The 27727-nt window shown below is 37.6% G+C and overlaps 3 protein-coding genes across 11 annotated transcripts in view; 1 reads left to right on the forward strand and 2 right to left on the reverse strand.

Annotated features, from left to right (window-relative positions):
• Positions 1 to 776: 776 nt before the first annotated feature.
• FKBP7 (FKBP prolyl isomerase 7) lies at positions 777 to 6741 on the reverse strand. Its single transcript, XM_062578483.1, has 4 exons — positions 6533 to 6741; positions 5289 to 5440; positions 2720 to 2853; positions 777 to 1963 (listed from the first exon to the last, which is right to left on the reverse strand). Exons 1-4 carry the CDS (start codon positions 6736 to 6738, stop codon positions 1802 to 1804), a joined length of 654 nt encoding a protein of 217 aa, XP_062434467.1. The 5' UTR covers positions 6739 to 6741; the 3' UTR covers positions 777 to 1801.
• A 117-nt stretch (positions 6742 to 6858) lies between these two features.
• Positions 6859 to 22196, forward strand: PLEKHA3 (pleckstrin homology domain containing A3). Its single transcript, XM_062579144.1, has 9 exons — positions 6859 to 6888; positions 7280 to 7427; positions 11596 to 11712; positions 13216 to 13371; positions 14865 to 15001; positions 16573 to 16737; positions 17865 to 17908; positions 18462 to 18577; positions 20260 to 22196. The coding sequence occupies exons 2-9, from the start codon at positions 7388 to 7390 to the stop codon at positions 20385 to 20387; spliced, it is 903 nt and encodes a 300-aa protein (XP_062435128.1). The 5' UTR covers positions 6859 to 6888; positions 7280 to 7387; the 3' UTR covers positions 20388 to 22196.
• A 4208-nt stretch (positions 22197 to 26404) lies between these two features.
• The window catches only part of TTN (titin), a 242512-nt gene continuing 241189 nt past the window's right edge, over positions 26405 to 27727 (reverse strand). For all 9 annotated transcript variants that reach the window (XM_062578197.1, XM_062578204.1, XM_062578203.1 and 6 more), the window contains one exon: positions 26405 to 27695. In XM_062578197.1, coding sequence (XP_062434181.1) covers positions 27397 to 27695 — 299 coding nt within the window. In that variant the 3' untranslated portion in view covers positions 26405 to 27396. The remainder of the gene's footprint in view (positions 27696 to 27727) is intronic.

The following is a 27727-nucleotide window of genomic DNA, read 5'->3' on the forward strand; positions in this document are numbered from 1 at the left end:
AATTTGCTTCACAAATACAAATAATGACTTTAGTTACTCAAAAATGCCATGGTGCACTCCCTGACATTTTACTTTTCTTCTTTCTAGCACTTTCTCGTTTCATCATTCACGGTAATTAAACACGGACTAAATTTTGTGTCAGAATATATGCTGGAACTTATTTATAAATAAGTAAGTTGTTTACACAAACTTGTTCTTAAATCCAAAGATGTTGCACCTTTTACCTATACTGGTGTATCATGGTAAAATGAGAAAATGTGTTAATAATTTAGTGCTCTCATGAATGTTTCATTAAAGTATCAGATTAAAAAACACGTTAAAAAAGTTCACTTGGTCTAACGTTTCATTTATAAAAGGAAACACCTAAACCTGGGGATAAGAGTTTCATATTAAGATGTGATTACCATATTTCAGTAGTTTTAGATTACTAAAAAGTACTAGCCCTTCCACATTTTGCATTTGGATTTTAGATCATATCTGCTCTTGACTTTTGTGCCTTTTATGTGTTTAGAACCCCCCCCCCCTTTTTTTAGCAGAAAATGTTTATAAAAACATCAGACCTACATACTCGGGTGTGAAGGTTCAGTCCATGAACCACAACTGCAAAAACTTAAGTTTGTGCTGTAGAGAATAAATACACTAGAGGGCACTGCAGAATACAGTCTCAAACACCATAAACACACATTAGAAGTGCCATTGATTGGTATGCTATCCAGCCTCTTCTCACGATATTTTAAAGTGAGAGAACAAGCTTTTTTTTTTTTTTTTTTTTCCCTCTTTTAGAATGAAGATAAAAATAAGCCATGCATGGAAGCCTTTTTATTTGTGCTGCCGTTTTCACTGTGTACATCTAACTATTATGTTGAAATAAACACAGCAATCACTTTCCTCACAAGAAATTAAAAGATGTTACTCAAGTATTATGATGACACTTGTGTAAGAGAAACAATCAACTATTCAGAATTAATGTCTGATACTAATTATAATTGTTCTTTGCATTTTTCCAATGTGAAGGAAAATAGAATCACACCCAGATAACTACTCAGGTCAATATAGATTATCTCCTATCATGTTCAATCTCATTTAAATAAAACAATATCTCATAGATTTTTAACTTTGTACTGTTGAATGAACTGGCTAATTTTATTATGAATAAGGTTAAAGTTTAAAAATTCACTTACAATACTAAGTTTTCATGAATGCCACATGATTCAACTTACTATTACATCACAGAGGTTATTTTAGGTTCCTTTAAAAACCTGGTTTTCCCTTTAAATTCTACAGATAGCATTCATTTATTCTAAGACTTTTAATAGCTAAATTTGATGCATAATTCTTCAAAATAATAATTCCTAGAGAACCTGGCCTAAAAGCCAGCAGAAACCCAACAGGGTTTTAATAAATTTTCCTTCCTGAGATTCTGTTTTCCCATTTTATTCTACAGTGGACTTGGAACTTCTAATTGTGTCAACAGGTATTAGAACTATTTTTTTGTGCCTGACAGGACAGAAATAACTATTTCGGTCAGTGATTTATACAATGAGGAAGACCACTAAGCAATACTGTAGATTAGGATATAACAAAAAACTAGTAATAAATCATGCTGTTTTCCAGTTTTATTTCTTTCTGTTGTAAAATCTATCATACATTTGACTAATAATGTTAAAAACAAGATTTTACAATCACCTTTAGAGATATAAAAAGATGCTATAAAAAATGTAAAAAAATTCTGTGACAAAGAATTATTTTGCAAATTTTTAAAATTCCATGTCCAGAAAAAAGCTAGAGATTTTGTAAGTACTTAGAGTTCATCATGCTGATACACATTGTACTCTTTTGCTGATATGAAACCATCTCCATCATGGTCATTCTTCTTGAATATATCAGCTAAGATTTCATCATGGACTGAGGGATGACGTTTTTTGCCATCTCTTGCAAATTCTTCCTTCAAATATTGGCTTATCTAAAAGAAAAGAAACAAAATTGAGTTTGCTGTGTGTGTCATAAAAAATAGTGTATAGGTACACTTCTAATCAAAATATATATTCTAAAAAAATCCTAGTATTTCAAATTCCATAGAAAACTATGTCAAATCTCCACAAAATGTTAAATAGCCTTTAGATTTTGGGGTGTAACGTTCATCAGCAGAGATAACAGAAATTTTCAAGAAGTGGCTGCCATTGAAACTTCTGGCACTTTCTGAATTTGTATTGAGCAATAATCTACATCCAAAAAATACTATGTTTTTTTCTGGCAATTTAAGAGTGTCAGAAGCAGAAAGAGTCCAGATTAATCTCTGGTCTGTTTCTCAGGAGCACCTAGGTCACAAACTGTGTCTAAGAAACTGAATAAGTATTCAGGCCTTTTTGTTTTAGTGCCAAGTTCTGCATTATTTTTGCTTTTAGGCCAGGAGTACTCAACAGCTACCTTCAAGCACACCTACAATATAAACATGAGCTATTATGACTGCTGCGCAGACATGTAAGTTTGTTTCCTAGTAAGTCTGAGAAACACCATCATATTGAAGCAAACATGAACATTGCACAGTGTAGTCTGTGTAAGCATACAAAAGCTTTACATGATAACTGAAGCAGTGGTAGCTCACGTAAAGGTAACAGTAATTTACTATATCTGTGGCTGCTCATGTAAAGATAACAGTAATTAACTGTATCTATAGTTTAGAATTATGACCTGTTCCAAATTAGTTACATCATATTACCTCAAGTTGAGAAAGCTTCTTGTCACTGTCCTTGTCTATTTGATTAAATGCTTCAACACTGCGTGGTCCCTTATTTACTGCATAAAGTTCAATCTCAAAGATCAATGTTGCATTGGGTGGAATCTTGCTCTGTGCTATGAATATATTTAAAAAAAAGCACTTATGAAATCAGACACTATGGTCAGAGATCACACATATGACAAATGCACATAAAAGTGCCTTATTTTTCTGTTATGGAAGGCGGTATTAATATGCAAATCAATTTGGTAACAGAATGACAATCTAAACCTTGAATTTAAATATTACACAGATAGAGAGGAAGATTGTTAAGGTACTGGCAAAACAAAAAATAGGATTGGTTCAACAGGTCACTGTGTTACATAAAAAAACTCTTGGGAGAGATTTGCAAACAATATACTTCCCTGAATCAAAATTAAATTTCTCATATCAATTCAAAATTTTTAAAAATTAAGATATATACAACTTTGAGAAGGATTTGTATAGCATGAAAGACAAATCACGTTTCTGAAGTCCAGACCATTTTACATACTGTCAGATGATGGGCTTCACGTTGAGAAATTGACGCTGGATTAATACCTTTATTTAGTATCTCCAATCTGATTTTGACAGATTAAAGTACTAAAGCAATGCTCATATGTATTTTTTTGCCTGAGGTAACAAGCAGATAATATTAGGCTTTATAAAATTCCTATGAGATTACACCTATGGTTAAAAACATTATGCAAAATAGTGTTTTAGATATGCAAGCTGTTAGAAAGAAGCAACAGAATGCAAGTTATCAGATCCACAAAAAGATGAATTAGTGGATATTTTGTTTGGTCCCAGAAAAGAAACTATGGTAGGCTTCATTATTCCTGTGTCAAAGCATTATCTGACATCTGATGAAAAAGAAACACTGCCTATAAACACAGGTCATTGTACTATGCATCTGGCCAAAAAATGAAATAAAATACATACATACATACATACATACATATATATATATATATATATATATTTACATACAAATAAATTATCACACAAGATACTGAAAAAGACAGGAACAAAATGACAAGATATGAAAGTCAAGCCAAAAAAAGCATCCAAAAATCATGCAGTATACAATTAAAATGTAAACATGCAACCCTTAGCTAAAGCTAGTAAGCATGACATTGTAACCTCAGAATTTTGACAGAAGTTAATTTCGAACTTGTGCCCATCCTTTGAGCTACAGAACAGGTAAAGAATTGATTTGTTTATAAACAGAAGGCAAACAAAACTGTTACTTGCACTTCTCATCTAAAATATCTGTAATACAGTGACAGGTTTCAGAGTTCAAAAGATTTTAATCTTACAAGCTTTAAAAGTGTAAAAGTTTTAAATATATCTGAAGATATGCTATGATTTATATACTACTTAAGAAAGACACAATACTAGAATTCAGTGCCAGTAGTTTTTTAAGAATATACATACCAACAAGAAAATATATGTAAAGACCTAAAAAGCCACATGCATCTTTTCTAATTCAAGATTAGGCAGGCATCTTCCCCAGCATGCAGGAATACGCTGAGACAGAGGACAGCAATGTTGTAGGAAAAAAAATACCTTCTCGAAGTCCTGCCTAGAACAAATAGTTACAGCTAGCATTAGATTTTAAGAAAACTTCTGTTTGGTACCAAGTGTTCTTCCTTATTGTTACAAGACTTGTTTATTAAAACAGTGTTTATGCGTAGAGGCAAAACTCACTGCTAGTAAGCTTCACAGGCTGCAGTGGAACTGTATCATGGATGAAACTGGTTAATGGGATTCTGACACAAAACCATCATGAAGCTATGGCCATGCGGCAGGAGTTACCTATTCATGGAAACTACCATATCCAAATTAGAGATTAATTTAAAAACTCTAAAATTGGAGTGCAGAAACAGTGTGCAAGACTAGGCCTGGCACTATCTATTTTATCTATTTATTTTTATATACTGCACATGTAAATATCAGAAATTCAAACTCCATTTCATGCATTGTATTATTGCAATTATTATGTAGTCGTGGCATTGTCCATTAACTATCCAGAATGTAAGCAGTTTTTTAAAGAAATGGTTTCTAGTTAAAATGATTCAGTGGCATGCAGTAGATGACGTTTCATTTTGCTCAGAAAATGCAGGATTTCATTAAAAGGTTAGGCAGGTAGCACTCACATAATAGAAATTAAACATGAATAGAATATAAAATAGTAAGACAAAAACTGCTTGCATGCAGGTTAGAAAGAGATCTTCCTTTTGCTGTCAATTTTTGGTATTGTGGCCATACTCAGAGAAACATGTCAGGTGCTTCACTGTACTGAATTCTGGTGCAAACTGCAAGGTCTGGCAGTGGGTCTATGGTAAGGACTACTCAAACTGCACAGGAACGAGCAGGATTAGGTCCCACTGCAGTCATCACCTTAACTGCCCTCCAAAAATAATGGCAGGCCAGTTCTTACAGTCATTTACAATGCTACATGTTCATTTGAAAATGTAACTAACACAGAAAAGACACAAAGTTTAGTATTATTATTGTTATTATTTTTTACCATATCCTTGCTGTCCATACGCTAATGATGGAGGAATGGTCACCTTCCGTTTTTCTCCAGGGCACATATTCATCATAGCAATATCTAACCCTTTTATGACTTGTCCAACACCCAGAACGAACCATTTTGGGTGACCTTCGTTTTGCGTCCGACTATTAAAAAAAAATATTGTGAGTGGATAACTATGAATTCAGTATTCATACATTTTTTAAGTAAGTAACGTTACTGTTAGCAGTCACAGTAGAAGTGTGCATTACATTATTAAAACATAAAGAGTACAATAATATTTGAAGTACTAATCCCATTTTTCAGCAATGTCTATCAGTTAATGAGGGTCAAATCTTGAGACATGTGAAGTGCAACCTCCTTTTTAAACCAAAGTAAAAACCTGACTTCTGCTGCAGAAAGCCTGGGAGAGGAGGAGTGCTGTGAGCAATTCACTGCTGAGAATTAAAAATGTCCCAAGAGTTCTCACCGCATCCTTGTGGGATGGGATGGGGTGGAGCACGCAGGCGAGTGTCATGGTGATCTGGCAGTCTTTGCTACAGTACATGCTCACCCACTTCTCTGTGGAGTTAAGATGTTCAGCATTTAACAGAGCTTTTGATCATATGAGGTATCCCCGAGGGAGCTATAGTGAACTGTGCATGAGCAGCACGTAGCTCAAAAGTTAAAGTTACGGTATATGCTGTGTATTTACCTTAGATCACAGAAGTGGGAGACGAATCAAGATTGTGTATTAAAGTAGGATACTGTCTATAAGATTTGTCAAAATGTGGGTGAGGAGTGAGGCAGGTCCGTAAAAGAGAGAGACATGCCAATATTACGCGAGACATTGTAAAAATAAAGCTTTTGCCCAGGAGTTTCAAGGCAAACTGAAGAAGCCTGGTGATGGTCAGATGGGGTGAAATGAAGAGGCAAAAGCATAAAAGCTGTAACACCGGGGCAAAGAGTAAGGCAGCACAGGGAAAAGGGGGAGAAAGCCGGGAGGCGGCAGGAATATTGCAAACCACTAGGGTAACGTGGCTGCGCTGCACAGCGCCATCTATAGAAGCGTAAAGCGTGTGCTGCGCTCGAGCTTCTGGCAAAAATGCTCCGATCTCGCAGGCCCATCTGCGCTCTTGCCGGCAGCCTCTGCCCCCAGGCCGAGCGCGGCGCACAGCTTTGGGCGAGGCTCCGCGGGACACGGGGCGGCGGCCGAGCCCAGGCGGGGCAGCGCCGCCGCCCGGGCCGCCCTCACCCACCTGCAGTAGAACTTGGAGCCGTCGCTGGCCAGGTAGCCGTCGTAGTGCGCGTTCAGCAGGTCGCCCTTCTTGCTGCGCGGGCTGCACGGCTCGGGGACGTGCAGCACCTCTATGCTCACCTCCTCCGCAGCGGCCTCGGCCCGCGCCGGGGCCGCCAGCAGGCCCAGCGCCGCCGCCAGCAGGAGCAGGCCCAGCGCGCGGCCCATGCCGGCGGCGCCGCTGCCCAGGCGGCTGCGTGGCACTGCCCGCCCCCCTCCCGCGGCGGAGGCCCGGCCCAGGGGCCGAGCCCGCGACCGAGCCCGCGGCGCCGCCCCGGTCACCGCCCCCGCCCGCCGCGACGGCCCCGCCGCCTCGGGGTGAGGGGCAGGATGTGGCGCCGCTCGGCGCGTCGCCGTCCCCCCGCGCCCGGCCGCCCGCCGCCAGGCCGCGCCCCGCGCCTCCTCTGACCGAGGATTTACGCAGGCGAGCGGGCAGCGGGCCGCGCCGGGCGGGCGGGGAGGGGGCCGCGGGGCTGCGCGCCGGGGGCGGGCGGCTGCGGGCCGCGCTGGCCGGGCCGGCTCGGCCGGGCCCGGGCAGCCCCCTGCGCCTGGGGAGCGAGCGGGACCTCGGCGCCCAGATGCGAAGGCGGCGGCGGCGGCGGCGGCGGCGGTGGGGGGGAGGGCGTGGGGCCGGCAGGGCGGCGCCGCGGCCGGGGCCGGGGGCCGCCGCTGCGCCCTGAGCTCAGCGGCTCCGCCTCCATGTCGGCAGGGAGCGGCGGCGGAGGGAGACCCGCGCCGACCCCGGCGGCGGCGGCGGCAGCTGCCCTTTCCCCCGCGGAGGAGCAGGAGGATGCGGGCCGCGGCCGGGCTCTGAGCTATGGAGGGAGTCCTGTACAAGTGGACCAACTACCTGGCGGGTAGGCGGCCGTTGGCGGGCCGTTGGCGGGGGGGGCGCGGCGGCCGTTGGCGGGGGGGCGGGGCGGGCGCGCGGGGCCGCCGTCGGTCCGTGCGCCCGCGGAGGCGGCCGTTGGCGAGCGCGGGGCTCGCGGCGTCGCTCCCGGCGTCAGCTGGCCGCTTGCCGCCCGGAGTTGTCGCTTTTCGGCTCCCCGAGAGGCCGCGCTGCCGGGCCGCTTGCAGCTCTTTGCGGGTTAGTTCGAGCTCTGGAGGCTGGACGGCGGGGGCTGCTAGGGGGAGGCCATCGCGAAAGCGCCACGTGCGCTTCCACGCGTGTTTGTGTTCGTGACGCTCCTCTGAGACAGGCCTAGGCGGTTCGCACCTTCAGCGGGGACCTAGGCGCTGTGGGTACTAACGGAGCCCCGAGATCCTCAAAACGGAGATGTGCCCAGCTCCTGCGATTTTTCACGGGAACGAGGTGGCTAAATATCTTCGGATGTCTGGATTGAACGTTGCTAAGTTAGTCAAGAGCCCTAACAGGACAGAGACTTGAACTGCTATCGCAAATGTCACTTCCTAACATCCAAAGTATTGGATGTTGCCTTCCATCTTTCTTTTCCTTAGGAAGTAGCTTTTATTTGTGGTGTATGAACTTGCAAGGTATCTTCAGTTGCAGTTAAGGAATCATTTAATATTGCATCTTTAACTCTTCAATGGTAAATATAAAGTTCTCTTAGAATACTTCTTGGATGTAATTTTTTTAAAGTCTATACTCCTGTATCCTGACCTGTAAAACATGCAAAAAGCTCTAGTTCTGGATGATTTTTTCTGGAAATGCATTTTTAGAAATGCGGCAGAGGGAAGTATAGTCAATGCTTGCGTTTGTTATCAAATTCTGGTTTTGTTTGCCTCGTCCTCTATAATAAGAGAGGTACCTCATCCTGGAGATAGCAATGCATAGATTGTGCTTTCAAGGTGAATCCGATGTCTTTTCTGACACTGTAATAGGACTGATTGTCCCTCAGGAGCAGATCAGTGTTGGATCATACATCATGCTTAGTCAGGCATCTTGTTTGACTGCTTTTGCAGTATCTTGTTTGTCCTCTTGTTGTCCTGTGCTTTACATATGCTGTTCTACATGTGTGGTCCTGCTTCAGTAAATTCAGATTTTGAATGCGAAATGATATGAAAATCAGTAACTTGTAAATCAGAACTTGTAAAATATGGGCCATGTTGCAACGATGCAGATGAAGAAAACATGGAGTGGGGTCTCCATGCACAAGGCTGTTCATAATATTTGGTCTTTTCCTTTAAAACAACCAATCAGCTCACCTCAGGCTAACTTGTTTTACTATATTTGCTGTATCATGCCCAATCTTGCATGCTGCTTGGATTGCCAATCCAGGGAGAGTTCTAGCCTAGCTCCTGAATTTGGATAATTTAAATGAAGAAAAGCTGTGCACTTGCTTAGTTCACTAACGCTCATGTTTGGGTTCCATTATTGCATGCGCTTACTGTGAACAAAAATGTACACAGCATAATCTTGTATTTATCTGAGAAAATATCTGTCCATGCATACAAGTTTTCCAATGAAAGAGAACAGTGGGACTGCAGTCAAATAGCTGTTTGATAAGATATTTTTCTCACTTCTCCACATTAAATGTGGAAATACTAATAGAGAAAAATTATGACTATAAAACAAATAATGACTACAAATTTCTTCTCAAAATTGTTTTCTCAGTTCCGTTTTTGTGACAGAAGTTGCTGTAGCAAAATGCTGTAGACTTTATATGTGAATTCTGTTACTTAATAAGTAAATTCTGTTATTTAATAAGTAAATATTTAACATTAACTATAAATGCTGCATTATAGACTCTTATAGGACTCTGCATAATAGACTCTTAAATCAATATGCATCTAAATTCCACTGAAAGTTAGTAGAATACCAGTCTCCAGAACCCTTGCTCAGGACATGTAGGCCAGCTAATTCAACAGAATCATCTAATTGTATTACTCAGATTTTTTTTTAATGTTGTTTATGACTTTTTTGTTATGCTACTGTGTGTTTTTGTAGCCAGAAATAAGACATACTGTTTGTTTTCAGTAACCATGGAACTTGAGCAGTGAAGGAACTTGCTAATATTGCTGAAGTGTGGCAAAAGAACATAATTTAGCTTCTTCCTTCCTTCATTAAAAATAAATGCAAAATACAGCTTGCTTTTCTCACATAACGTGCATGCACCTGTGAATTCGTAGAAGTATGAATTTGTTAAGTATTTTGTCAAATATAGGACACTTTTTTCAAGGGCCCAAGTTCATGCAAGAAGAGGTATTCTTGTTTTCGTTGTTTTGCTTGCTTCTGTAGGGCACTTGGGGTCTTAATGCTATTACTTCTGTTTTTTCAATGCTAGCATAATGTGAGGCTGAAATAATGATCTATGCAGGGTCCCTTTTTACTTTTTGTCAGCACAAGACTGTTTAGAAAACATTAACTTCTCCCTGCATGCACTTACAAGTTAAGGGGAGCACAAAGTCAGTGTTTTGCGATGCAGTGTAGCAGGAAAAAATACTAGGGCATTTTTGAGCAGTGTTTTACAGTACAGAGTCTTCACTATGGTCACTTCACAACTATATATGTACTCTGTTGTAAATAGTAATGTGTGTTTTACAGTACAGAGTCTTCACTATGGTCACTTCACAGCTATTTATGTACTCTGTTGTAAATAGTAATGTATGTATGTAATTTGAAGTCTTGTGCTATGGGAGTGGGTATCCCTCAATATTTATAGCTTTTTAAATTCTATTTTTATATCTGAGTGTAGATCTGCTTATTGCTTACCCACTCTGCATTTGAAAGATATAAATGTTTACTGATACAGCTTTTAAAAAAAAGTGGCATGTTTTTAATTCCTTATCCTGGAATTCTTGCATGATGTAATGGGGACTGGTCTTGCACCTCTTGAATTACTGTTAAAGCTTCTAATGACTTAATGTGAGTAGTGAGGCCTTTATCTGATGTTCAGCAGTCTGACTGAGCCCACTGTGTTTTAATGCACTAACCCTGTGTGACTGGGTAGCTGCAGCTTGTTCTAAGTGCTGTGGACCATACCATTATATCACCAGACTGGTGAGCTTGGTGTCAGGTTTTAAGAGAAGGGTGATCTGTTCCTATTGTCTGGTTGACCCAGACTCTAAAGAGCCAGTGTTCTTGTGCTCTTCTGGAATGCTTTAGTTTCATGTTATTTTTAGAAACCTGTTAATCAGACAGAGTGATTTAGTAGACATGGTGATTTGTATTCAGTAGAGTTAAAAATCAGGGCGTCTGTTCCACTGAGTGTTGGGTTTTATGAAATGGCAAGTTTGCCCATAAAATAGCTGTAAAAAAATTACTGTCATGGACCCTCTTTATCTGATTAAAGTAGATTAGCATTTATATGTTATGATGCTGTGTGCAGGTCTCCCAGATATTTATGCATATGCATCATCTGCTATGTTCTGTAGATGTATTCTTTGTTTTGTTGATACAAAGCTAGTTAAAGCATAAGTACAGGAACTTGTATATGCTTTCCTTGCAAATGGACTCTTATTAGTATAAGCCATGTCTCTGCTAGGTCGTAGTGGAAAATACCAGCACAATGCCTGAAATTAAATAATTACTGAGCAATAAAGTTGGGCTACATTCACAGAAAATGGCATGTCACTAGTTAAGGACAAAATACAGAAGCTCTCTCTGAAATACGTTATGCAGAGGAGATGATAAATAGCGGTTACTAACATCAGTCATTCATTTGTATGACTGTATTTATTTTTGACTTTCTAAAGAAAGTCTACCTGAAAAATATACCTGCATGAGAATGGTTCATCAGAGGTATGTAATTTATCAGCCTTCAAAACAGGATTTCTCTCAGGCTGAACTAAAATCTCATTCTGTTGCAAAATGGAATATAGTGAAGGTGAAATACTGCTAATCTTGCATTCAAAAAGAATAAGAGTGAACTATCCCCATAATACTAGTTTGGTTATAGAGCAGTTCTGTTTTTCAGAGCACAAATTCTTTCCTTCTGGTGTGACACAGGTATGTTATAATGTTTGCATCTTTTCTATAAAAGTTCTAACAGCCAAAGAGCTGAATTTGATTTGCAATTTAGTGATTAGACTAAACTTTTCTTTGAATGTTTTTGATCTTGCTAGGTTGGCAGCCTCGGTGGTTTGTTTTAGACAATGGGATATTGTCATACTACGATTCACAGGATGACGTTTGCAAAGGCAGCAAAGGAAGTATAAAGATGGCTGTTTGTGAAATTAAAGGTAAGAATTAAAGAGATTTCTGCTAGAGGAAATTCTAGTTGTCACAGTAATAGATGAGAACACCTTTCGTACCCTTTTCATCACAAATTTTTATATGTACTTTAAATGTGTGTACTTTCATACACCTGTTTTCTAGTGTGGTTTCTTCATAGTTCATGAATAATACTGAATGTGAATTATGACATGGCAACAAAGAAAAATGTTTTTGATATGTAAAGCTCTCTTCTGAGATCTAGAACCTACCATATATTCCTTTACCTTTTTAAAAAGTTGTGTGTGCATGGCTTATACTTGAAGTTACTTAAGTTACTTAAGCTGATTATCTTAGTTTTACCTTTTACATTGGTAGAGGTAGGAGACTGAATCATGAGCAGTAGTTTTTCAGAAAAGCAACCTAAGTGATCTGAAAGGGGAGATGTCTTTAAGGAAGAGCTGTTCAGTCCCCCCCCCCCCCTTTTTTTTCCTTTATGGTTTTTCCTCTTGAGTCATTTTTGCTTTTGACACTGTTAGCAGCTCCCTACATGCGTAGATGATGTATATATTAGAGTTAGTAAATGAACTGATGGTGCCGGACTCTGAATTTAGGCTATACATTTAGTGTTTCCTAAACTGTAGATCAACCTCCTTGGCCAATAGGAAGGCATTATCTAACTCTCTGTTGATTTCAACTCTTGGCCTTTTTCCAGATATCCCCAGAAGACTGCAGTTATGGTGTGGGTACTTGTACATTAAAAGGTGGAACTTACTTTACGTGGGCCACTAAATATTTTTCATGTGGTAACTCCTTTTGGTTAGTGTTTCCTTGGTCGAGATTAAACCACAGTTTAAAAGAGGAATATACCATGTTTTGATCGTTCCAGCTGTTCATCTTCCTTTTCCTTGTCGTCTTATTCTTTTGGCATATGAAAGATAATAGCTAAAGTCTGGATTTGATGCAGTCTCCTGCATCAGTGGCAAGCAGGGAGTTGGTCTGGAGGAACAGTGCTTGCTAACGTGAAACGCAGCACAATATTCTAGTTAAAGACATGGTACTGAATAGGATGGGCCATTAACAAAATCTGTTTAATTCTTGATTTTAAGACTCTGAGACCTGAATCCAGATTTCATCAAGAAGGGACATTCAGTTTTTAGCTTACTTCTCCATAAGTATTTGTCCTTGCAACAAAACATTTTGGTTTGCCATGGTTAGATCAGGATTAACATACAAGAGCTGTTACAAATTCACAAGCAGTGTATTGATATTGCAGAACCTCATTGTGCTTGAGTCTGTCCGTTGTTTGGTAATTGGTGTTCCTGACTGTTTATTCCACAGTGCCCTAGGGAGAAGGGTTGAGCTACTTTTTTGTTGTTTGGCAGCAATACATTGTGATTTATGATATTAGTGTGTGATTGTAATATAAATGTTGAAGTACTTTGATCTGCATGTCATAAATAATCCTTACTGGGTTAAGGGTTTTTCGCCTTCAAAATTGCGTGTGTTCTTTTTTTCTCCTTTGTCCTAAGTTCATGCAACAGACAACACAAGAATGGAGCTAATCATTCCAGGGGAACAGCATTTCTATATGAAAGCAGTTAATGCAGCTGAAAGGCAAAGGTGGCTGGTAGCTTTGGGGAGTGCGAAAGCCTGTTTGGCGGATACCAGAACAAAAAAAGAAAAAGGTATTTATGTCATCTAGAGCTTGCACAACCTAGCCACTTCTTCAAATGCTTTTTCAAATAATGATGATACTAATCTTGTGATGTAAATTTAGTATTATTGTCTTTAATTAGAACTCTTAATTATTACTAGTGATCTGTTTGGTAAATTCCCTTTTGATGTTTAAATTGTAGTAGAAATCAGCACAAATCACTGTTGCGATCTGTTTGTCACCTTATTTTGCTAATCAATGGTTTTATCACTTCTATGGTTTCTTTATTTCCTTTCCATTTTGGATTTCTGTGCTGTGTTCAAATTTGTCTTGCACCTGATATCATCTGTGTGGTATCCTAGGAGTGTTGCTGTGACCATATGAAGCATCAGATTCACAAATTATTAGAGTTCTTTTGATTTAAAGAAACCTTTATCATTTGGTGTCAGTTCAAACTCTCCCTGCATCCACAGTACCCAAATTTTGACCGAGTTTAACAGTGAGATGGATAAGGAGTTTAAACTGAAGTTCATGGGGTTTGGGTGGCTAGTTCCCTGGCCATTTTTGAAAAACTACAAGTTTCCTATATGGCTAACACATTTTTATAGACAGTATAGCAGTGATATTCTAGATCTTTATTCTGTACCAGGCACTGAAGAACCACTTGTATGTAAAATCAGTGACATGCTTCATTGTTGAAATTCTGAAGGTACTCAGCTCTATTCCACTTGATGTTAAAGTATCCAATATTTAAAAATCTGGACATTGTACAAGTTTTTATTGGAGACAAAAAACTGCCCTAGAATATCTCTCTGGATGAAATCACCTTCATTGAAAGAAAGCAGGGAAGACTATGTGTGAGCTTAAGAGTTGCCTTACTGAATCAGACTGAAAGTCTCTTGTGAAAGCCAAGAGTAAAGTCTTGAGAGGGAAAATAAGAAAAAGGATGTAATTAGAGTGATTTCTCCTGTGTATGCTGAGGTGTGTAATCCTACGTACACACCTTTTAATCTTTAAGGTGGAAGTAATCTGATCTTTCCAGGTTTTGAGCTCTACTACCTGAACAAGTTGAAGCTTCAGCAAGTTAGGGTTGTTACAGGAACAACTATTGTTTGCAGCTGTTATGAAGCCACTGAATGTCTACTCTTTTGATTCATTATTGTTATTATTGTTTTTCTCCCAAATTTTTCTTGGGTGACTTGAAGTAACCATTTCCAGCCAATCTGTTGAGGTGGGAAATTTCATCCATTAAATGTTTTCTGTATTACAGTACATCAAAGAAAAATTTCAGCTTCATGTTTTTTAGTTACATGCCTCTTTCTCTATGGTCATTAAAGTAGCATCAATTATCATTAAGTACAAACTGGTGTCTACTTCAAGTAAAATTCTTAACTCATTGCAGAATCTACTTTTCCTCAAACTAATTGAAAGTTTAAATGAATTTTTAAATGAAAATTTAAATGAGCATATTTTAAAGTATGTACGTAAATCATATGCCATAATTGGTAATTCTTTTTTTTATAGAAATAAGCGAGACCAATGAATCTCTTAAAACCAAAATGTCCGAACTTCGCCTCTACTGTGATCTTTTAATGAAGCAAGTTCATACAATACAAGAATTTGTTCACCATGATGAGACTCGATCTCCTCCCAGCATTGAGGTACTGAATTTCTAGAATGGCATTGGAGAACAGAATCACAGAATAGTTGAGGTTGAGAGAGGGACCTCTGGAGATCAAGTGGTCTAACCCCCCTGCTCAAGCAGGGTCACCTAGAGCAGGTTGCCTAGGGCCAATTCCTTTGGGTTTTGAATCTCCAAGGATGGAGACTTCACAACCTCTCTGGGCAGCCCGTTCCTGTGTTCAGCCACTCTCAAAATGAAAAAATATTTTCTTATCTTCATATGAAATCTGCTGTGTTTAAATTTATTCCCATTGCCTCTTGTCCTGTCACTGAGTACCAGCAAGAAGGGTCTGACTCCACCATCTTTACACTCTCCTGTCAGATATTTATAAACATTGATAGGATCCCCACTGAGCCTTTTATGTTTCAGCCTGAAGAGCAGCAGCTCTCTCAGCCACTTCCTGTGTGAAAGATGCTCCAGTCCCTTAATCATCTCAGTAGCTCTTTACTGGATTTATTCTACTAGCTACATATCTGTCTTGTACTGCGGAGCCCAGCATTGGACCCAGCACTCCAGAAGTCGCTTCACCAGTGTTAAGTAGAGGGGAAAGGAGCAGATCCCTTGTGCTTGTGGGCACCTTATTTCATTTTAAGTTTCTATTGACGTCATAGGCTTCTTTTCCTAATGGGGAGATTTAACCTAAAGTCAATTTCAGAATACTTTACAGTTGACTTGTGTGGAAGAGATTGTATATGCATAAAGTACCTGAAATATTTAACTGTAATTGTAATGTGTATTAGGAAACAATTCTGTTTAGAGTCATTTGATTAAAAAACCAGAAGAGGTGCCATATTCGTTGTGCAGTAATTTGTTCTGTCTGAGATCTTTGTTTCAACTACTCTGCCTATAAACATCTATTTCAATGAGTAGTTGAAACCTGTTCACTCTTTATTTCATTGAAGATACTTCATTTTGTTACTAATAAAAGCTACCATTACAGGCATTGAAAACTTGCAATGTAAATATGACCCTCCGAACGCATGCGATAAGTAAAATTATTTTAGTATTTCTGCTTTTGAATGGAATTTAGTACTGAAAATTCAGAAGCGGCCTCCTTCTACACACTCTTGAGCAGTATGTGGGCAAGCAAAGTAAAGCAGTGTTGTAACTTTGTAGTCACAGCACGGCAAAGTGTTGTCAGCTTACAGCAAAGCTACAGTTGACCCATAGACTGCTTGCACTGAAGTCAATAAAGATGCATACATGTTCTGCTGCAGTTCATTTGTTTTATAGAATGATACTCTGATATCTGTAGGAATTTAGTCATTCTAAGAGAAAAGCTTCTTATATTTGCAATAAAAACATTATAGCATTATTAGCTGATACTGTAAGGAAATTCAGATTTCAAAAGGAAATTAAACTGTTGTCACGTCTGTTTACTGAAACTGACCTCATGGAAAAATGTACATTTGATTAAATAGAATGGGAGATGAAAGCTATCACTAAATCTTTCCAGTTAGGAGAGAAATTAATGTGGGTTTTTTTTTTTTTGTGTTTGCATCTTTTCATTTTTTTCTTGATGATGATTGTGCTTTCTTTTGTTTTCAGAACATGAATGAAGCCTCTTCCTTGCTTAGTGCCACATGCAATACGTTTATCACAACACTTGAAGAATGTGTGAAGATTGCTAATACAAAGTTTAAGCCAGAAATGTTTCAGCTGCCTCACCCTGATCCCTTAGTTTCTCCTGTGTCACCATCACCTGTCCAAATGGTTTAGACATTTTAAAATACTATTTTTTTCTAAGTATCATTTTGTTGGTTAGATGGGGGTAAAGAGTGGTAGAATACCGTGTTACTGCTATCTGCTGTGGTGTCAACAAATGAAACTTCAGTCTATTAAGATCAGTACCAGTCCTAAATATAAATCAGTGCTACTCCATTCCCAATCTTTGTTTACCAGCCACCACATAATCAGACTAATTTGTCATATATATGAAGACATTTCTGATTGTGTTCAGGCATCACATAAATGAACAGAATCTAACCTTTCCTCTGTTTGACTCTGTTTTCTATAGTGCTAACTGTACATTGACTTTGCCTCTTGTTTAAACAAACAGCTGCCTTATGCATTAGACCACTTCAGCAAGGTAGCATATCTTTCAGCGTATATCATTCTGAAATGTTTGTATTAATGTAACATGCCCTGTTTAACAAAAAGGCAAATCATGGTAAAGATACTACTTTCATAACTCTCCACTATTAATTATTTTTCTTAGGAGGACAGATGATTATCTTAGTCTATGTGAAATCATCTTAAATGTTATTTTGATCATGTGTATAAATATTCCAAGATAAGCAGTATTTTAGGGTTTTGTGGGATTCCATTTCTTTGCGTTTGGATCTCTTCTCTCTTTGTCTTCCATCCAATCAATTGACTTTTAAAGCTGGTCATTAATAATTTCAGTCAGTTACTTTCTTTGATATGCATAGAGATTTGTCAGTGGTATCAAAACCACAAAGGATCAAGAGGCAGAATTTTACCTTTTCTGTGTAATGGGGAATTGAAGCTCGCATTTGTTGAGGAAAAAATGTCTTGATGTTTCTGCAGGTCACCACAATTAATGGATATATGAGTAATTTTGGAGCAAGAGAGAATGAGTTCTATAGAAACCAGATAATATTTTAGGAAGTAAACTGTTTCTCTTGTGTTAGTGCTTTAAAACTATATTGATGGCAATCCATCTGTTTACATATAGCTACATAAGATACTTAGTCAAGATCTGTTCTTTTACATTAAAAAAATCATCTTCCTTTGTAGAAGCATAAATGGAGTATCAATTAGTGTTGTTATGCATATTATTCCCAGTGGTTGCTTATGACTTTTTCGTTTTTTTCTAGATGAAGCGTTCCATTAGCCACCCTGGCACTTGCTGTTCAGAGAGGTAATTTTCTATTTCATTAAGCTTTTTTTCAGATTCCTCTGAACACCTCCCTGAATTTGCTAGCATTAAAATCAAAAAATGAGAGAAATTATTCACTTGAGAAAAAACCTTAAATGAATAAATAAACGGATCTAATTTTGATTGCTTGGAGAGTTGAAAACTAAGGTAAGGATTATCAGCTTCAGTGGCAAATAGTGGAGCTGCTGTCTTTAATACTCACTCTGTAAGTAATTCTTCGTGCTGGAAACTTTCTGCAAATGACATTCTGCTGAGTTTATAAAATTATGCCTAAAGCCAAAACATTAAGGTTCTATTTGCTTCAGATTCTTGAATAGTTTTGTGTGCAAAATTACATTCATATCTCAATTTTCAGGCTTTAAAGTTAGGAAAATTAATAATGTTTTGTTGACCATGCCATTTTTAACTTAACACAGTGAAAAACATAATTTATATTAACAGTATAGTATAAATACTAACATTATTTTAAGTACATTAAATTGAGATATGGGTTCTTATAAATTTTTCTTACTAATTCATTTCATTTCATCTGCAGGAATAATCACTCTATAAAAGAACCAATTTCATCTTTTTACCGATTATCACAGCGACGTAGAAGAACATATTCGGATACAGAATCTTACAATGATACTCCCCTTGAAGATTCTCAGAGTAAGTTTGGAGAGGAATGGTTTTCTTTTATATCTTTCTGTAGAATTTATTCACATATTTACAGTGAGTGTTTTAATGCTGATATCAGTATAAAGAGAATACTTACTGCAAGTTTTGTTAGCTCTAGTTACATAAAGATTTGCTGTAGGTTTACTGTATTATAAAATCAAAGCAGTTTTGTGGTTCACTATGTTGCTGACTTTTACTGGCTTTCATTTATACTGAAAAGAATTTTACACCTGGAGTAGCCCCACTGAAATCAGTGGGACTACTTGTAAGATAAAATTCTATTTCAGGTAAAACAGTCTTGAAACGTAACCAGAACAGACACACTTGTACTGATACAATTTTACATGACCTGATATTCTTTTAAGTGGTGTGGAATACTGTTATTTGCTGCTTGTTTGTTATCACAAAACAAATTCTCCTTTCTGTGACCCTTGTGACTTAGGGGGAGGGAGGGCTGTTAATTTCCACCCAGTGTACTGCTGAAAGTTTATTTCAGTAGCTGCTTGCCTTTTGTAGAGAACAACTGAAACTGAAACAGCTGTAGAGAACTATTCTGAAATAGCACTCTCTTGCTAAGAATAAATCAAAGCAACCCATGAAAACTAAGAATTGATGTCATGATCACAACGTTAGTCCCTCCTGATTAAATGGGCTTGCTGAGTTAGTAACCAGTTCTGTCTTTTTCCTCTTGAATTTTATTGTCATTTGACTCCATCCTCACTATTCTCAGGGAGACTTTAACTTGACTAGTTCTTCTTGACTAGTTCTGGGTTCAGTCTTGCTTCCTTCTGGAGGGCCTAATGCCTCACTAGGGTAGAAAAAGCTGGAGGCCTGTGCATTGCTGAAAGCCTACATGAGCCCCAAGAGGTACTAACGCTTTACACTCTGTATACTGAAGCAAGTATTCCCACCTCCGCACCATTTCCTAGGTTTTTTGCTCTTTTCGTGTTGCAAGACAACTACTGCTTTCACTTTGCCCACCAGCTTATGGACTGCCAGCATGTATCCTAAGCTAATAAACATAGTTTAGACCCCATTCTGTGTGTCATTGCTAATGTAAGTGCACATCAGTCTAGATTCTTAGTAACACAGGGCTTTAGTTGCTGTGGTCTGGAGTTTCTTCTGCAGTCAGATACCCAGTCTGACTCTTTTCAGAACTGCTAAGAAGAGTCTCAGTCTTTGGGTTTATGCTAGTACCTGTTCTGTTTGTTTGTTTGGGAGAGGGAAAGTGTTTCCTTACTGCATAACTCTAGTCTGTAGCTCAGTTCCTCCGTTCACTATTTTTTTTCTGTGATAGAAGCTCCTTGTGCTATCTTCCAATTGTCTTCATTCTTTCTCTTCCCTACCAAATAGTCTCGCAATACCTAACTTAGAGTATGTCATCCATTTCATTTTGATCATAGAAAATGTTGTTGTTTGCATGCACCCCACATATTACTGTCTTTCATAACTTTCTCTTACAATGATTTGTATATTATCTGACTTACACTAGCTGAACATTCTTCATCCATCATCCTCTGCCATGATATTGATTAGAATATTTCAAGAAAAGTATAGAGTAATTATACCTTCTGATTCCTTATATATATAGGAAATATTTAACAGATACAATAAATGACAGATTGGATGAGTTGGTTGAGGTGAAATTTAAATCCTTATTGGTATCTTCATAGGATCTGCTCACTGTTCTAGAAGTGCTGTCAATGGAGATTTGGTATCATCAGCCATTCCCGAAGAAAATAGATCAGTGTCTAAGGAAAGATCTGAACTGGAAGAGACTCTTCCATCCTTTTCTTCCTGAAGAAACTGAGTGTTCAATTTTCTATAAATAATGCTATGCAAAGGCTGCTGTAATTATACTGTTGTTATAGGAAGTAGTCATTTCCCTTTTTAGAAGGACTTCTCTGCACTTTATAGAATAACATAAAAACTATCTTTGAAGTGTATTTTATCTTTATATAGTTTATTTGCAAGAGTATTTTCCTAATATTTCACAGTTTGAATGTGCATTTTTTGGGAACAAGTAATGGTTTAAAAGATAAGCACCTACGTTTGTAAATGTAGCTCTTTTTTAAAAAGTACGGAAGTCTGATTGATATGTTAGTAAACCTGCAAATTATAAACTTAATTGAAAAGGTTTCAAGTTTTGGAGAATGTGTAACTTGTACAAATGATCAATAGGCCAATGGCACAAACTCTAGAGCCTGGTTACGCAGTCCTGCTGGAGCTGTGATACCCTTGCAATGGCTTTTTTGCCTATGTGAGGGCTGTGGGATTAGGTATTAATGGGTTTACTTTAGCAGCTTGATGGTAATTAACATTGCCTTCTTTAAAAACACAAGGATATACATAATCTGGTCCTTATTTTTAGACAATGAAAGTAGAAATATTTAGTGTATTTTTCTAAACAAATGTATAAAAATAACTTAATATAAAGCATTTGTACCAAACATTGGATATTTAACAATTTTTATTTATTTATTCTTTTTGCATCAAAAATTTCTACCTACTTTCACTACTAAAGATCTAAAGATCTACTAAAAGCTTCAAAATGTGTATAAATTGTTTCTGAGGTGCGTAGCACCACAAATAGCTAATGCAGCACTGCTAAGATTCTGCTGATTAGGTTATCTTTTTAACAGTGTCTTAGAAGCAAGACAAGAGCTGAAATATTAGACCATTAAGCTGCTGTTATAATGAATATTTGTATCTATACATATTTTATTTATGACATATTTATACAAAAAAGGAGCTTCTGTTTTGTGACTTCTTTGTATCCCTTCAGGATGATATATACCAGGAGATGGATTCTAATCTCGGTTATATCAGTGTAAATTTGCATTAGTTGTAAGTGAGATCAGATTCTGTCTCTAAATAATTGATGAATAATGCAGTATAACAGTGCCTGCTAGCACTTTGCTTCATAATGTTGGTAGTATTTGCATTGTAAGCTTTGGGGGGGTTTTGATGTTCATTTAGGAATAAACTTGGTCTATAAATTCTTAGCTGTAGAGCACTTAAAAAAAATGATTTATTGTTTTTGATTTATGCAAGTGTTAAATAAATGTACAGGAGCTTTTTGCACACAAGCACATACCAAAATCTGTTTTTGTAATCAAATCTTTAATTTGGTTGAATAAGTCTTCTTTGGTATGTATGAATAATTTGGTTTTTTGAAGCAGACTGGGAAAGAGATTCCTTATAAATTTCTGAAATGTTGATTTGTCTGAATCAAAGATCTAAATGTTGACAGAAACATGTGAGCTCTTGCTCATCTAGAGTACCGGTTACCAACCGTTATGTCTGGAACAAATAAAATGAAATGGCTCTTACAAGAAAGATATTTGTGGATATAAGCTAAGAGCTGTCAGTTGTACTCAGTTTTGTCCGTTTTCATGTAACTAGCATTTGCATATGCTTATCAGCCACACACATGCTTGTACAGTTTTTCAGAATGTTTGCTTTAATGTATTCTGTATTACACTTCTTCAGTCTTATGGCAATTGTAAACATAAATATTAAAAAAGACATGTTCAGTTAAGTAAAATTCATAGAGCAATGTGAATGCTGTCCTGAATCATATACACTCTCTTAGGTCTGCTTGCTGAAATGTCACTGAGCCTGCTTGTAAAGTGTTTAATACATATCACATTCCTGGATATTTATTTCTGATTTTCAACTATTACAGATAAAAGTAATTTGGACTACACTGTGTGCCCCCCCCCCAAAAAAAAAAAAAAAAAAAATCCACGAGACTATCTGTGCATGTAACCTTAAGTCATCATTGGAAATACTGCCACAGATAGGATTATTTAAACTTAAGTTGTAATACTCTAGATTTAACAGTTGCATATAATCGTATCAGTAATATTTGGGCTTCTCCATGTCACTAAAGCTGGAATAAGATCTCAGTATATATGCAATGTGTTCCCCTAAAGTTAAATAGGCATTTTTATGTACCTATGCCAAACTCTGATTGGTAAAATGCTAAAATGTGTTTAAATGAGATCAGTGGAGATGATATACCTTCATATTTTAAGTATTTGAATCTAGTCACTTCTAAAAATGATACTTAGCTGGGTGAATCCCAGGGATCAGTGTGCAGTAAGACTTAAAAGAGTCTTAAAAGACTTAAAAAAGACTTAAAAAATCTAGATTCTGACTCTTATGTTATCATTCTTTGCAGATTTAGAGTTTAGGGGTGAGCTAATCTTGTAATGCATGATAGTATCATTATTCTTTCTGGTGGAGAGTGGGAGCTGAATCTCAGGAAAACACGTGCAATTAGTACTTCTAATTTTGATCTCCCTTGCTTTTTAAGAGATAATCTGAAACCAAAATCAATTTTTCTCATAGTGTTTATCACATAAAGCATATAAGCATACTAAGTATGTTTAGGCAAAAAATGGTAATTGCTAATTACTGAGTTTTACCTCTAAGGTCTCTAATATCTGAAATTAATGGTAGACGATTAGAAATGGCACACGCTTAAATAGTATACCAGCTTGTACTATAAAGAATTACTGACTAGGCACTTGGAAAAGCTGATTTGGAAATGCATGAGTGCTTAAATTACCACATTCAGAAAGCCTTTAAACTTAATTAATGTTTGTATTTCTTTCCACTGAGTATATGTATTAAGATAATCAATCAATCAGCTTGACTTATTTATTACACTTTTTTTTTTCAGGGAGAGCAATCTGTGCGATATGAAAACTTCAGAAATTGTGCATAAAAATTTTGCATTTAATTTAGTTAAAGGCTGAATCATAAATTTGTTAAGTTTATTTTCACAAACTATAAACTTGAATTTTTTGTCATCTCACCATCAAGTTAAATATGATAGTGTAGCTGTTGTTTCTGCTGCTCTAAGTTAATAACTTTTTAAAGGTGTATAGTACCATAATGAAAGAGACTTCTGTGTCCAAAATCTTTTAACGATACTTTTTTCAACTATTCCTCATTATTCTGCTCTAACAGAGCTAATGTAAAACCTACCTGTCACTGACATGCCTTTACAGACTTGTTTCCAGGACTAAACCAAAGAGTTTTAGATCCAGATCTAGAAGAGAACTTTTAACTCTTAAAAAGGTGTTTATGTAGCATTGGGTGCCCACATCCAAAGTTGCCATCCAGTAGTTCTCTGCTGTTTAACGCTGAAAACCAAAGGCCGACATACTTTTTTGTTTCAATGATGGTTACTGTGTACGTAGAATTGCCACTGTCTTGGTAGGACTCAGCAAGTTAGCACATATCTTAGTGAAACTGATAGAGAGTCAGAACTAAGCATTCCTCTTTTTATAAAGTAGAGAGACCAGTTCTTTAGTGTTTTGCAAAGATTGTTTGACGTACTCTATTTTCCAGTAATGGTGATCATGTTAGTAATAGTCCCCCCTACTTTAGAACATGTCAGAAGAAACCTTTTACCTCTCCTCTTTCTACTGTGTACAGGAGTGATTAGAAGGTGCCCTTTGGGCATTTAAAATACTTTACTAGGCATTTTAGTATTTGTTAGTCCATGTGAACCGTCCAGAATGTTGTTCAGCAAGTGAGTGGCATAACAAAGTAGTCATATTCTTTCCCTACTTTGCAGACTGGTGCCATCTTTTCCTTCATGGTAGCATGCTACCATCTTGGTTGTTTATGTATCAATAGCCACAGGTACATGGATAGCCATATCCTAATGGTTCTAACTGTGGAGAAGAGGTCAGCGATGAGAGCACAGCCTCATCCAATAATTGTGTTTTAAAAGCTGAGTTTTTATTTTTATAAGAAAAGGGGTAAACAAATATGTATCCAAGATTGTGAACTGCAAATGTTAAAAGTAGTTTCTTTCAATTGAGACAGCAATGGGATTTGAATGTCACTGCCTCTATGCTCCATATTCTCGTGCTGAATATTGTGGTTGACTGTTTGTGTATCTTAGTTTTCTCTGTGTGTTGTAGGCTGCTTAAGCAGTTTACATAAGGGTTGGATGGTATTTGCAGAAGCAGGTAATTACAGCTTTAGATAGGTGTGACCTTTCTGTGCACTTTTTTTTGTGAAGTTTTTATTTTTCTGGCAGGCTTTCTCTTTTGTACCACAGCTGCTATTACTATGGCATTTCCCTTTTCTAGTAGGAGAAGACTGTATGATTTATTTTTGCCTGTCATACCATGTTTTTTTTTAATAGACATTAGCTGTTCTTATATTTTATTTTTATATTTTTTAAATCCACGCTTTAACCAGATTGGAGAACTTCTTTATGTTCTTTTTAAATAAAGAAAACAAAATCTAGAAGTGATTTATTATCAGCAGTGTGGGGTTTTGTGCTCTGTTCTGTTTGGAGGAGGCCTCTGAAACGCAAGACAAGAAAAATCTTTTTTTTTGTTTAAACCTTTCCTCCCCCTCCCTCAAAGGAAAAGTTGTTGGAGAAAATGGAGATGATAGTGGAAATTGAAATGCAAAGTTAAGACTAGAGTTTACTGTCCCGTAGTAATAAAATGAATTTCTTAAGTGTTACTATGACTGTCCACTATGAAAGTTATTTTTCTCAGGCTACCAGACATAAAATGTTAGTAGCAAATGTGCATCTCTGCAGTACAATTTTACATATAAGTAAGTAAGTTCACTAATTGTGCTAAGATTACCCCCCCCACACACACACCATGCATCAGGGCCCAGAAGCATGATGTCCAAATGCCTTCACATAGTTTTATGGTAAGATTTTTTTCTTTCTAAACTGGGTCCTGTAGTGCAGTCTTTAAATATAGCACATGTCAACCTGTGCCATTTTAGAAATCCCTGCATTCTATCTGAATATAGTAAGCAAATCATCTGAAATCTTTATTGCTCATATGATACGTTTTTTTTTTTTCATTCAGAGATTGCTCAGTCTGTTGTCTTAAGAAATACTCATGTTTTGGGGTAACTTTTACAAAGCTGAAGAATACTGAAATTTTACATTGTGACCCTTTTATAGTGTCTCTGTAAGTTATTTTTCACTTAGTAGTCTTGTGAAAAAAACACTCTCAGCAAACTGGCATATAAAGTTGTGTTAATATATGTTAGTAGGTTGTATTTCAACAAAGCCTGTAAATACTTTAAGTCCTATTTTTAGGCGTGTAACTGACTTATCTACTTGATTAAGTAAGTAAGTACTGTGCAGAGTTGGTACAGACAGAAGAAGCTTGTTTACACTGCCACACCAGTATGCTTGCTACTTGATTAAGCAAATATGTCCAGACTCAGTGAAAGCTGCTGAAGAAGGAATTTCCACTAACAGCAGTGGAGTAGAGTCCCTGCTTAAATCTGCAAGTATTGTCTGCCAGTGTCACTTTTTGCTGCGGCTACTGACTAGTGCATTGTTGGTGGTGATTTTATTGTGTACCTGTGCATGCAAATGGGTTAAACAAAACAACTGTTTACCTGTGTATCTTTGTTCCTTGATTTTTTTTTTCTTTTTTTTCGGTACCCGTGGCGGAATGTACTGTACTAAGCTAATATATCTTACTGAGATGCAAGATCTTTTTTCCCAGAGTAGGGTTGCTTTGTTCTATAAGCGTTATCAGCTGACAGGTGTAGAGAGCTGATAGGGCATGGACCTTTACCCAGAGGAGGAGAGAACTTTTAGCTACAGTCAACAGATGAGTTGCCATTGCCAGAAGAGAAGGCAATAACAAAGCTTTTTGGAGTCAGTTTTTTTAACCACTTTCAGCAGAGATCTGCTATAAAAAAGAAGAGATTAATACTTCCTTGATATAAAGGAACACCAACTCATTTTCAGTAGTGTAGTGTAGAAACTGTAAAAACAGATCATAAGAAATAAATAGCAACAGATTTTTAAGGTGCAGATAGCATGCTTTATTTCAAATGAACAACACTATCTCAAGGAGGTTCAACAGCTAACAATAAAATTTATTACTACATTAGAAGAACTAAAGCAAATTGAAGTGCAGGGCGGTATTTGATTTTGATGTTGTAGCAACAGCTTGTGTTCAAACTGTGGTTCATCGCTTAGTTGCCCAGAAGTGACTACTAGATGTCTAATACTACCACACAAACTCTCAATCACTGCACCCTACGAACCTCCGAGAGTTGGTACTGCTGCTGCACTTGAGAACCTAAATGGCTTTGTTAATTAAGGGGATGGCCAGGTGATGTTGCTTTTTTAAAAGCTATTTAGGCAGTCAATGTGCCAGAAACAGTACACAAATAGTGGGTGAACAAAGTGCTGGCCGCTTGCACTTTGTCCAAAAATTGTCAGTCAGTCAGGGAAATTATAATACGACATAATCAGATCCAATGTAAAGCATTAAAGCAGTGCTTACAGGAGGGTAATTGCAAACATTACCAATGCCTTACATTTCTGATTCAACGTAAATATTTGTGCATGTATGAAATACTATGCACAGTAACATGTCTTAGGTGTAGGTAATCTTCAACAGGGAGCCTCTCTACCTGTTGAGGCATTCTTAGACATCAACAATGAGTTGAGGCACAAAAATTAGTTAAATGTTTAGCAGGATATTCATTTCCTAGGAAACTTTCTCCTACCAACAAATAGTTCCAAAAGTTACATTTCAAAATGTCATAAAATAATGGTAGAAAACTCCATAACCGTTAACTTCGGCTATATACAGTATGTACATGTCAGTGAAAAAAGTGTTTAAAATTCTTAGGTCAATAATGACTATAAGTCATAATCTTTGGACTTTGTCTCATTCAGGTAGGTACAAAAATATTTTTTTTTATATTTACAGATCAGATATTTCAGTCCATACATGAATCACTTGTAAAAAGACAAGTGTAAATAATACAGATCAAGCTCTCTAAATTGATCGGATATTAATATTCACAGTGGCAGAATCGGTACCAAATTCATTTCCTAAATTCAGGGTATAAAGTCCACCGTCGTTCTTCTGGACATCCATGATGATCAGCGTGGTTAGATCTTCACTGGTTTCGATGTGGAATCTGCCTTGCTGGTCCTGACTGGTAATTTTTCTCCCTCTGCAATACCACGTTATTTCAGGAGCAGGTTCACCCGAAAATGCACAAGATACTGTGAGAACCTTTCCTTCCTCAATGCTGATATCAGATGGTAGAGCTTCAATTTTGGGTGGCACTCCTTTTTCAAAACAGGAGAAGAAAACCAAGTTA

This window comes from Rhea pennata, chromosome 6 (genome assembly GCF_028389875.1).
Source record: "Rhea pennata isolate bPtePen1 chromosome 6, bPtePen1.pri, whole genome shotgun sequence".
NCBI lineage: Eukaryota > Metazoa > Chordata > Aves > Rheiformes > Rheidae > Rhea > Rhea pennata.

Bases quoted from the DNA above. Each gene is read 5' to 3' on its own strand.
- FKBP7 (XM_062578483.1), bottom strand. From the start codon at position 6,738: ATGGGCCGCGCGCTGGGCCTGCTCCTGCTGGCGGCGGCGCTGGGCCTG. The intron at 5,441-6,532 runs GTGGGTGAGGGC...TTTTTTTAATAG, and splicing joins GGCTCCAAGTTCTACTGCAG to TCGGACGCAAAACGAAGGTC. The intron at 1,964-2,719 runs GTAATATGATGT...CTTTTCTTTTAG, and splicing joins AGAAGCTTTCTCAACTTGAG to ATAAGCCAATATTTGAAGGA.
- PLEKHA3 (XM_062579144.1), top strand. From the start codon at position 7,388: ATGGAGGGAGTCCTGTACAAGTGGACCAACTACCTGGCGG. The intron at 11,713-13,215 runs GTAAGAATTAAA...CTTTGTCCTAAG, and splicing joins GGCTGTTTGTGAAATTAAAG to TTCATGCAACAGACAACACA. The intron at 18,578-20,259 runs GTAAGTTTGGAG...GTATCTTCATAG, and splicing joins TCCCCTTGAAGATTCTCAGA to GATCTGCTCACTGTTCTAGA.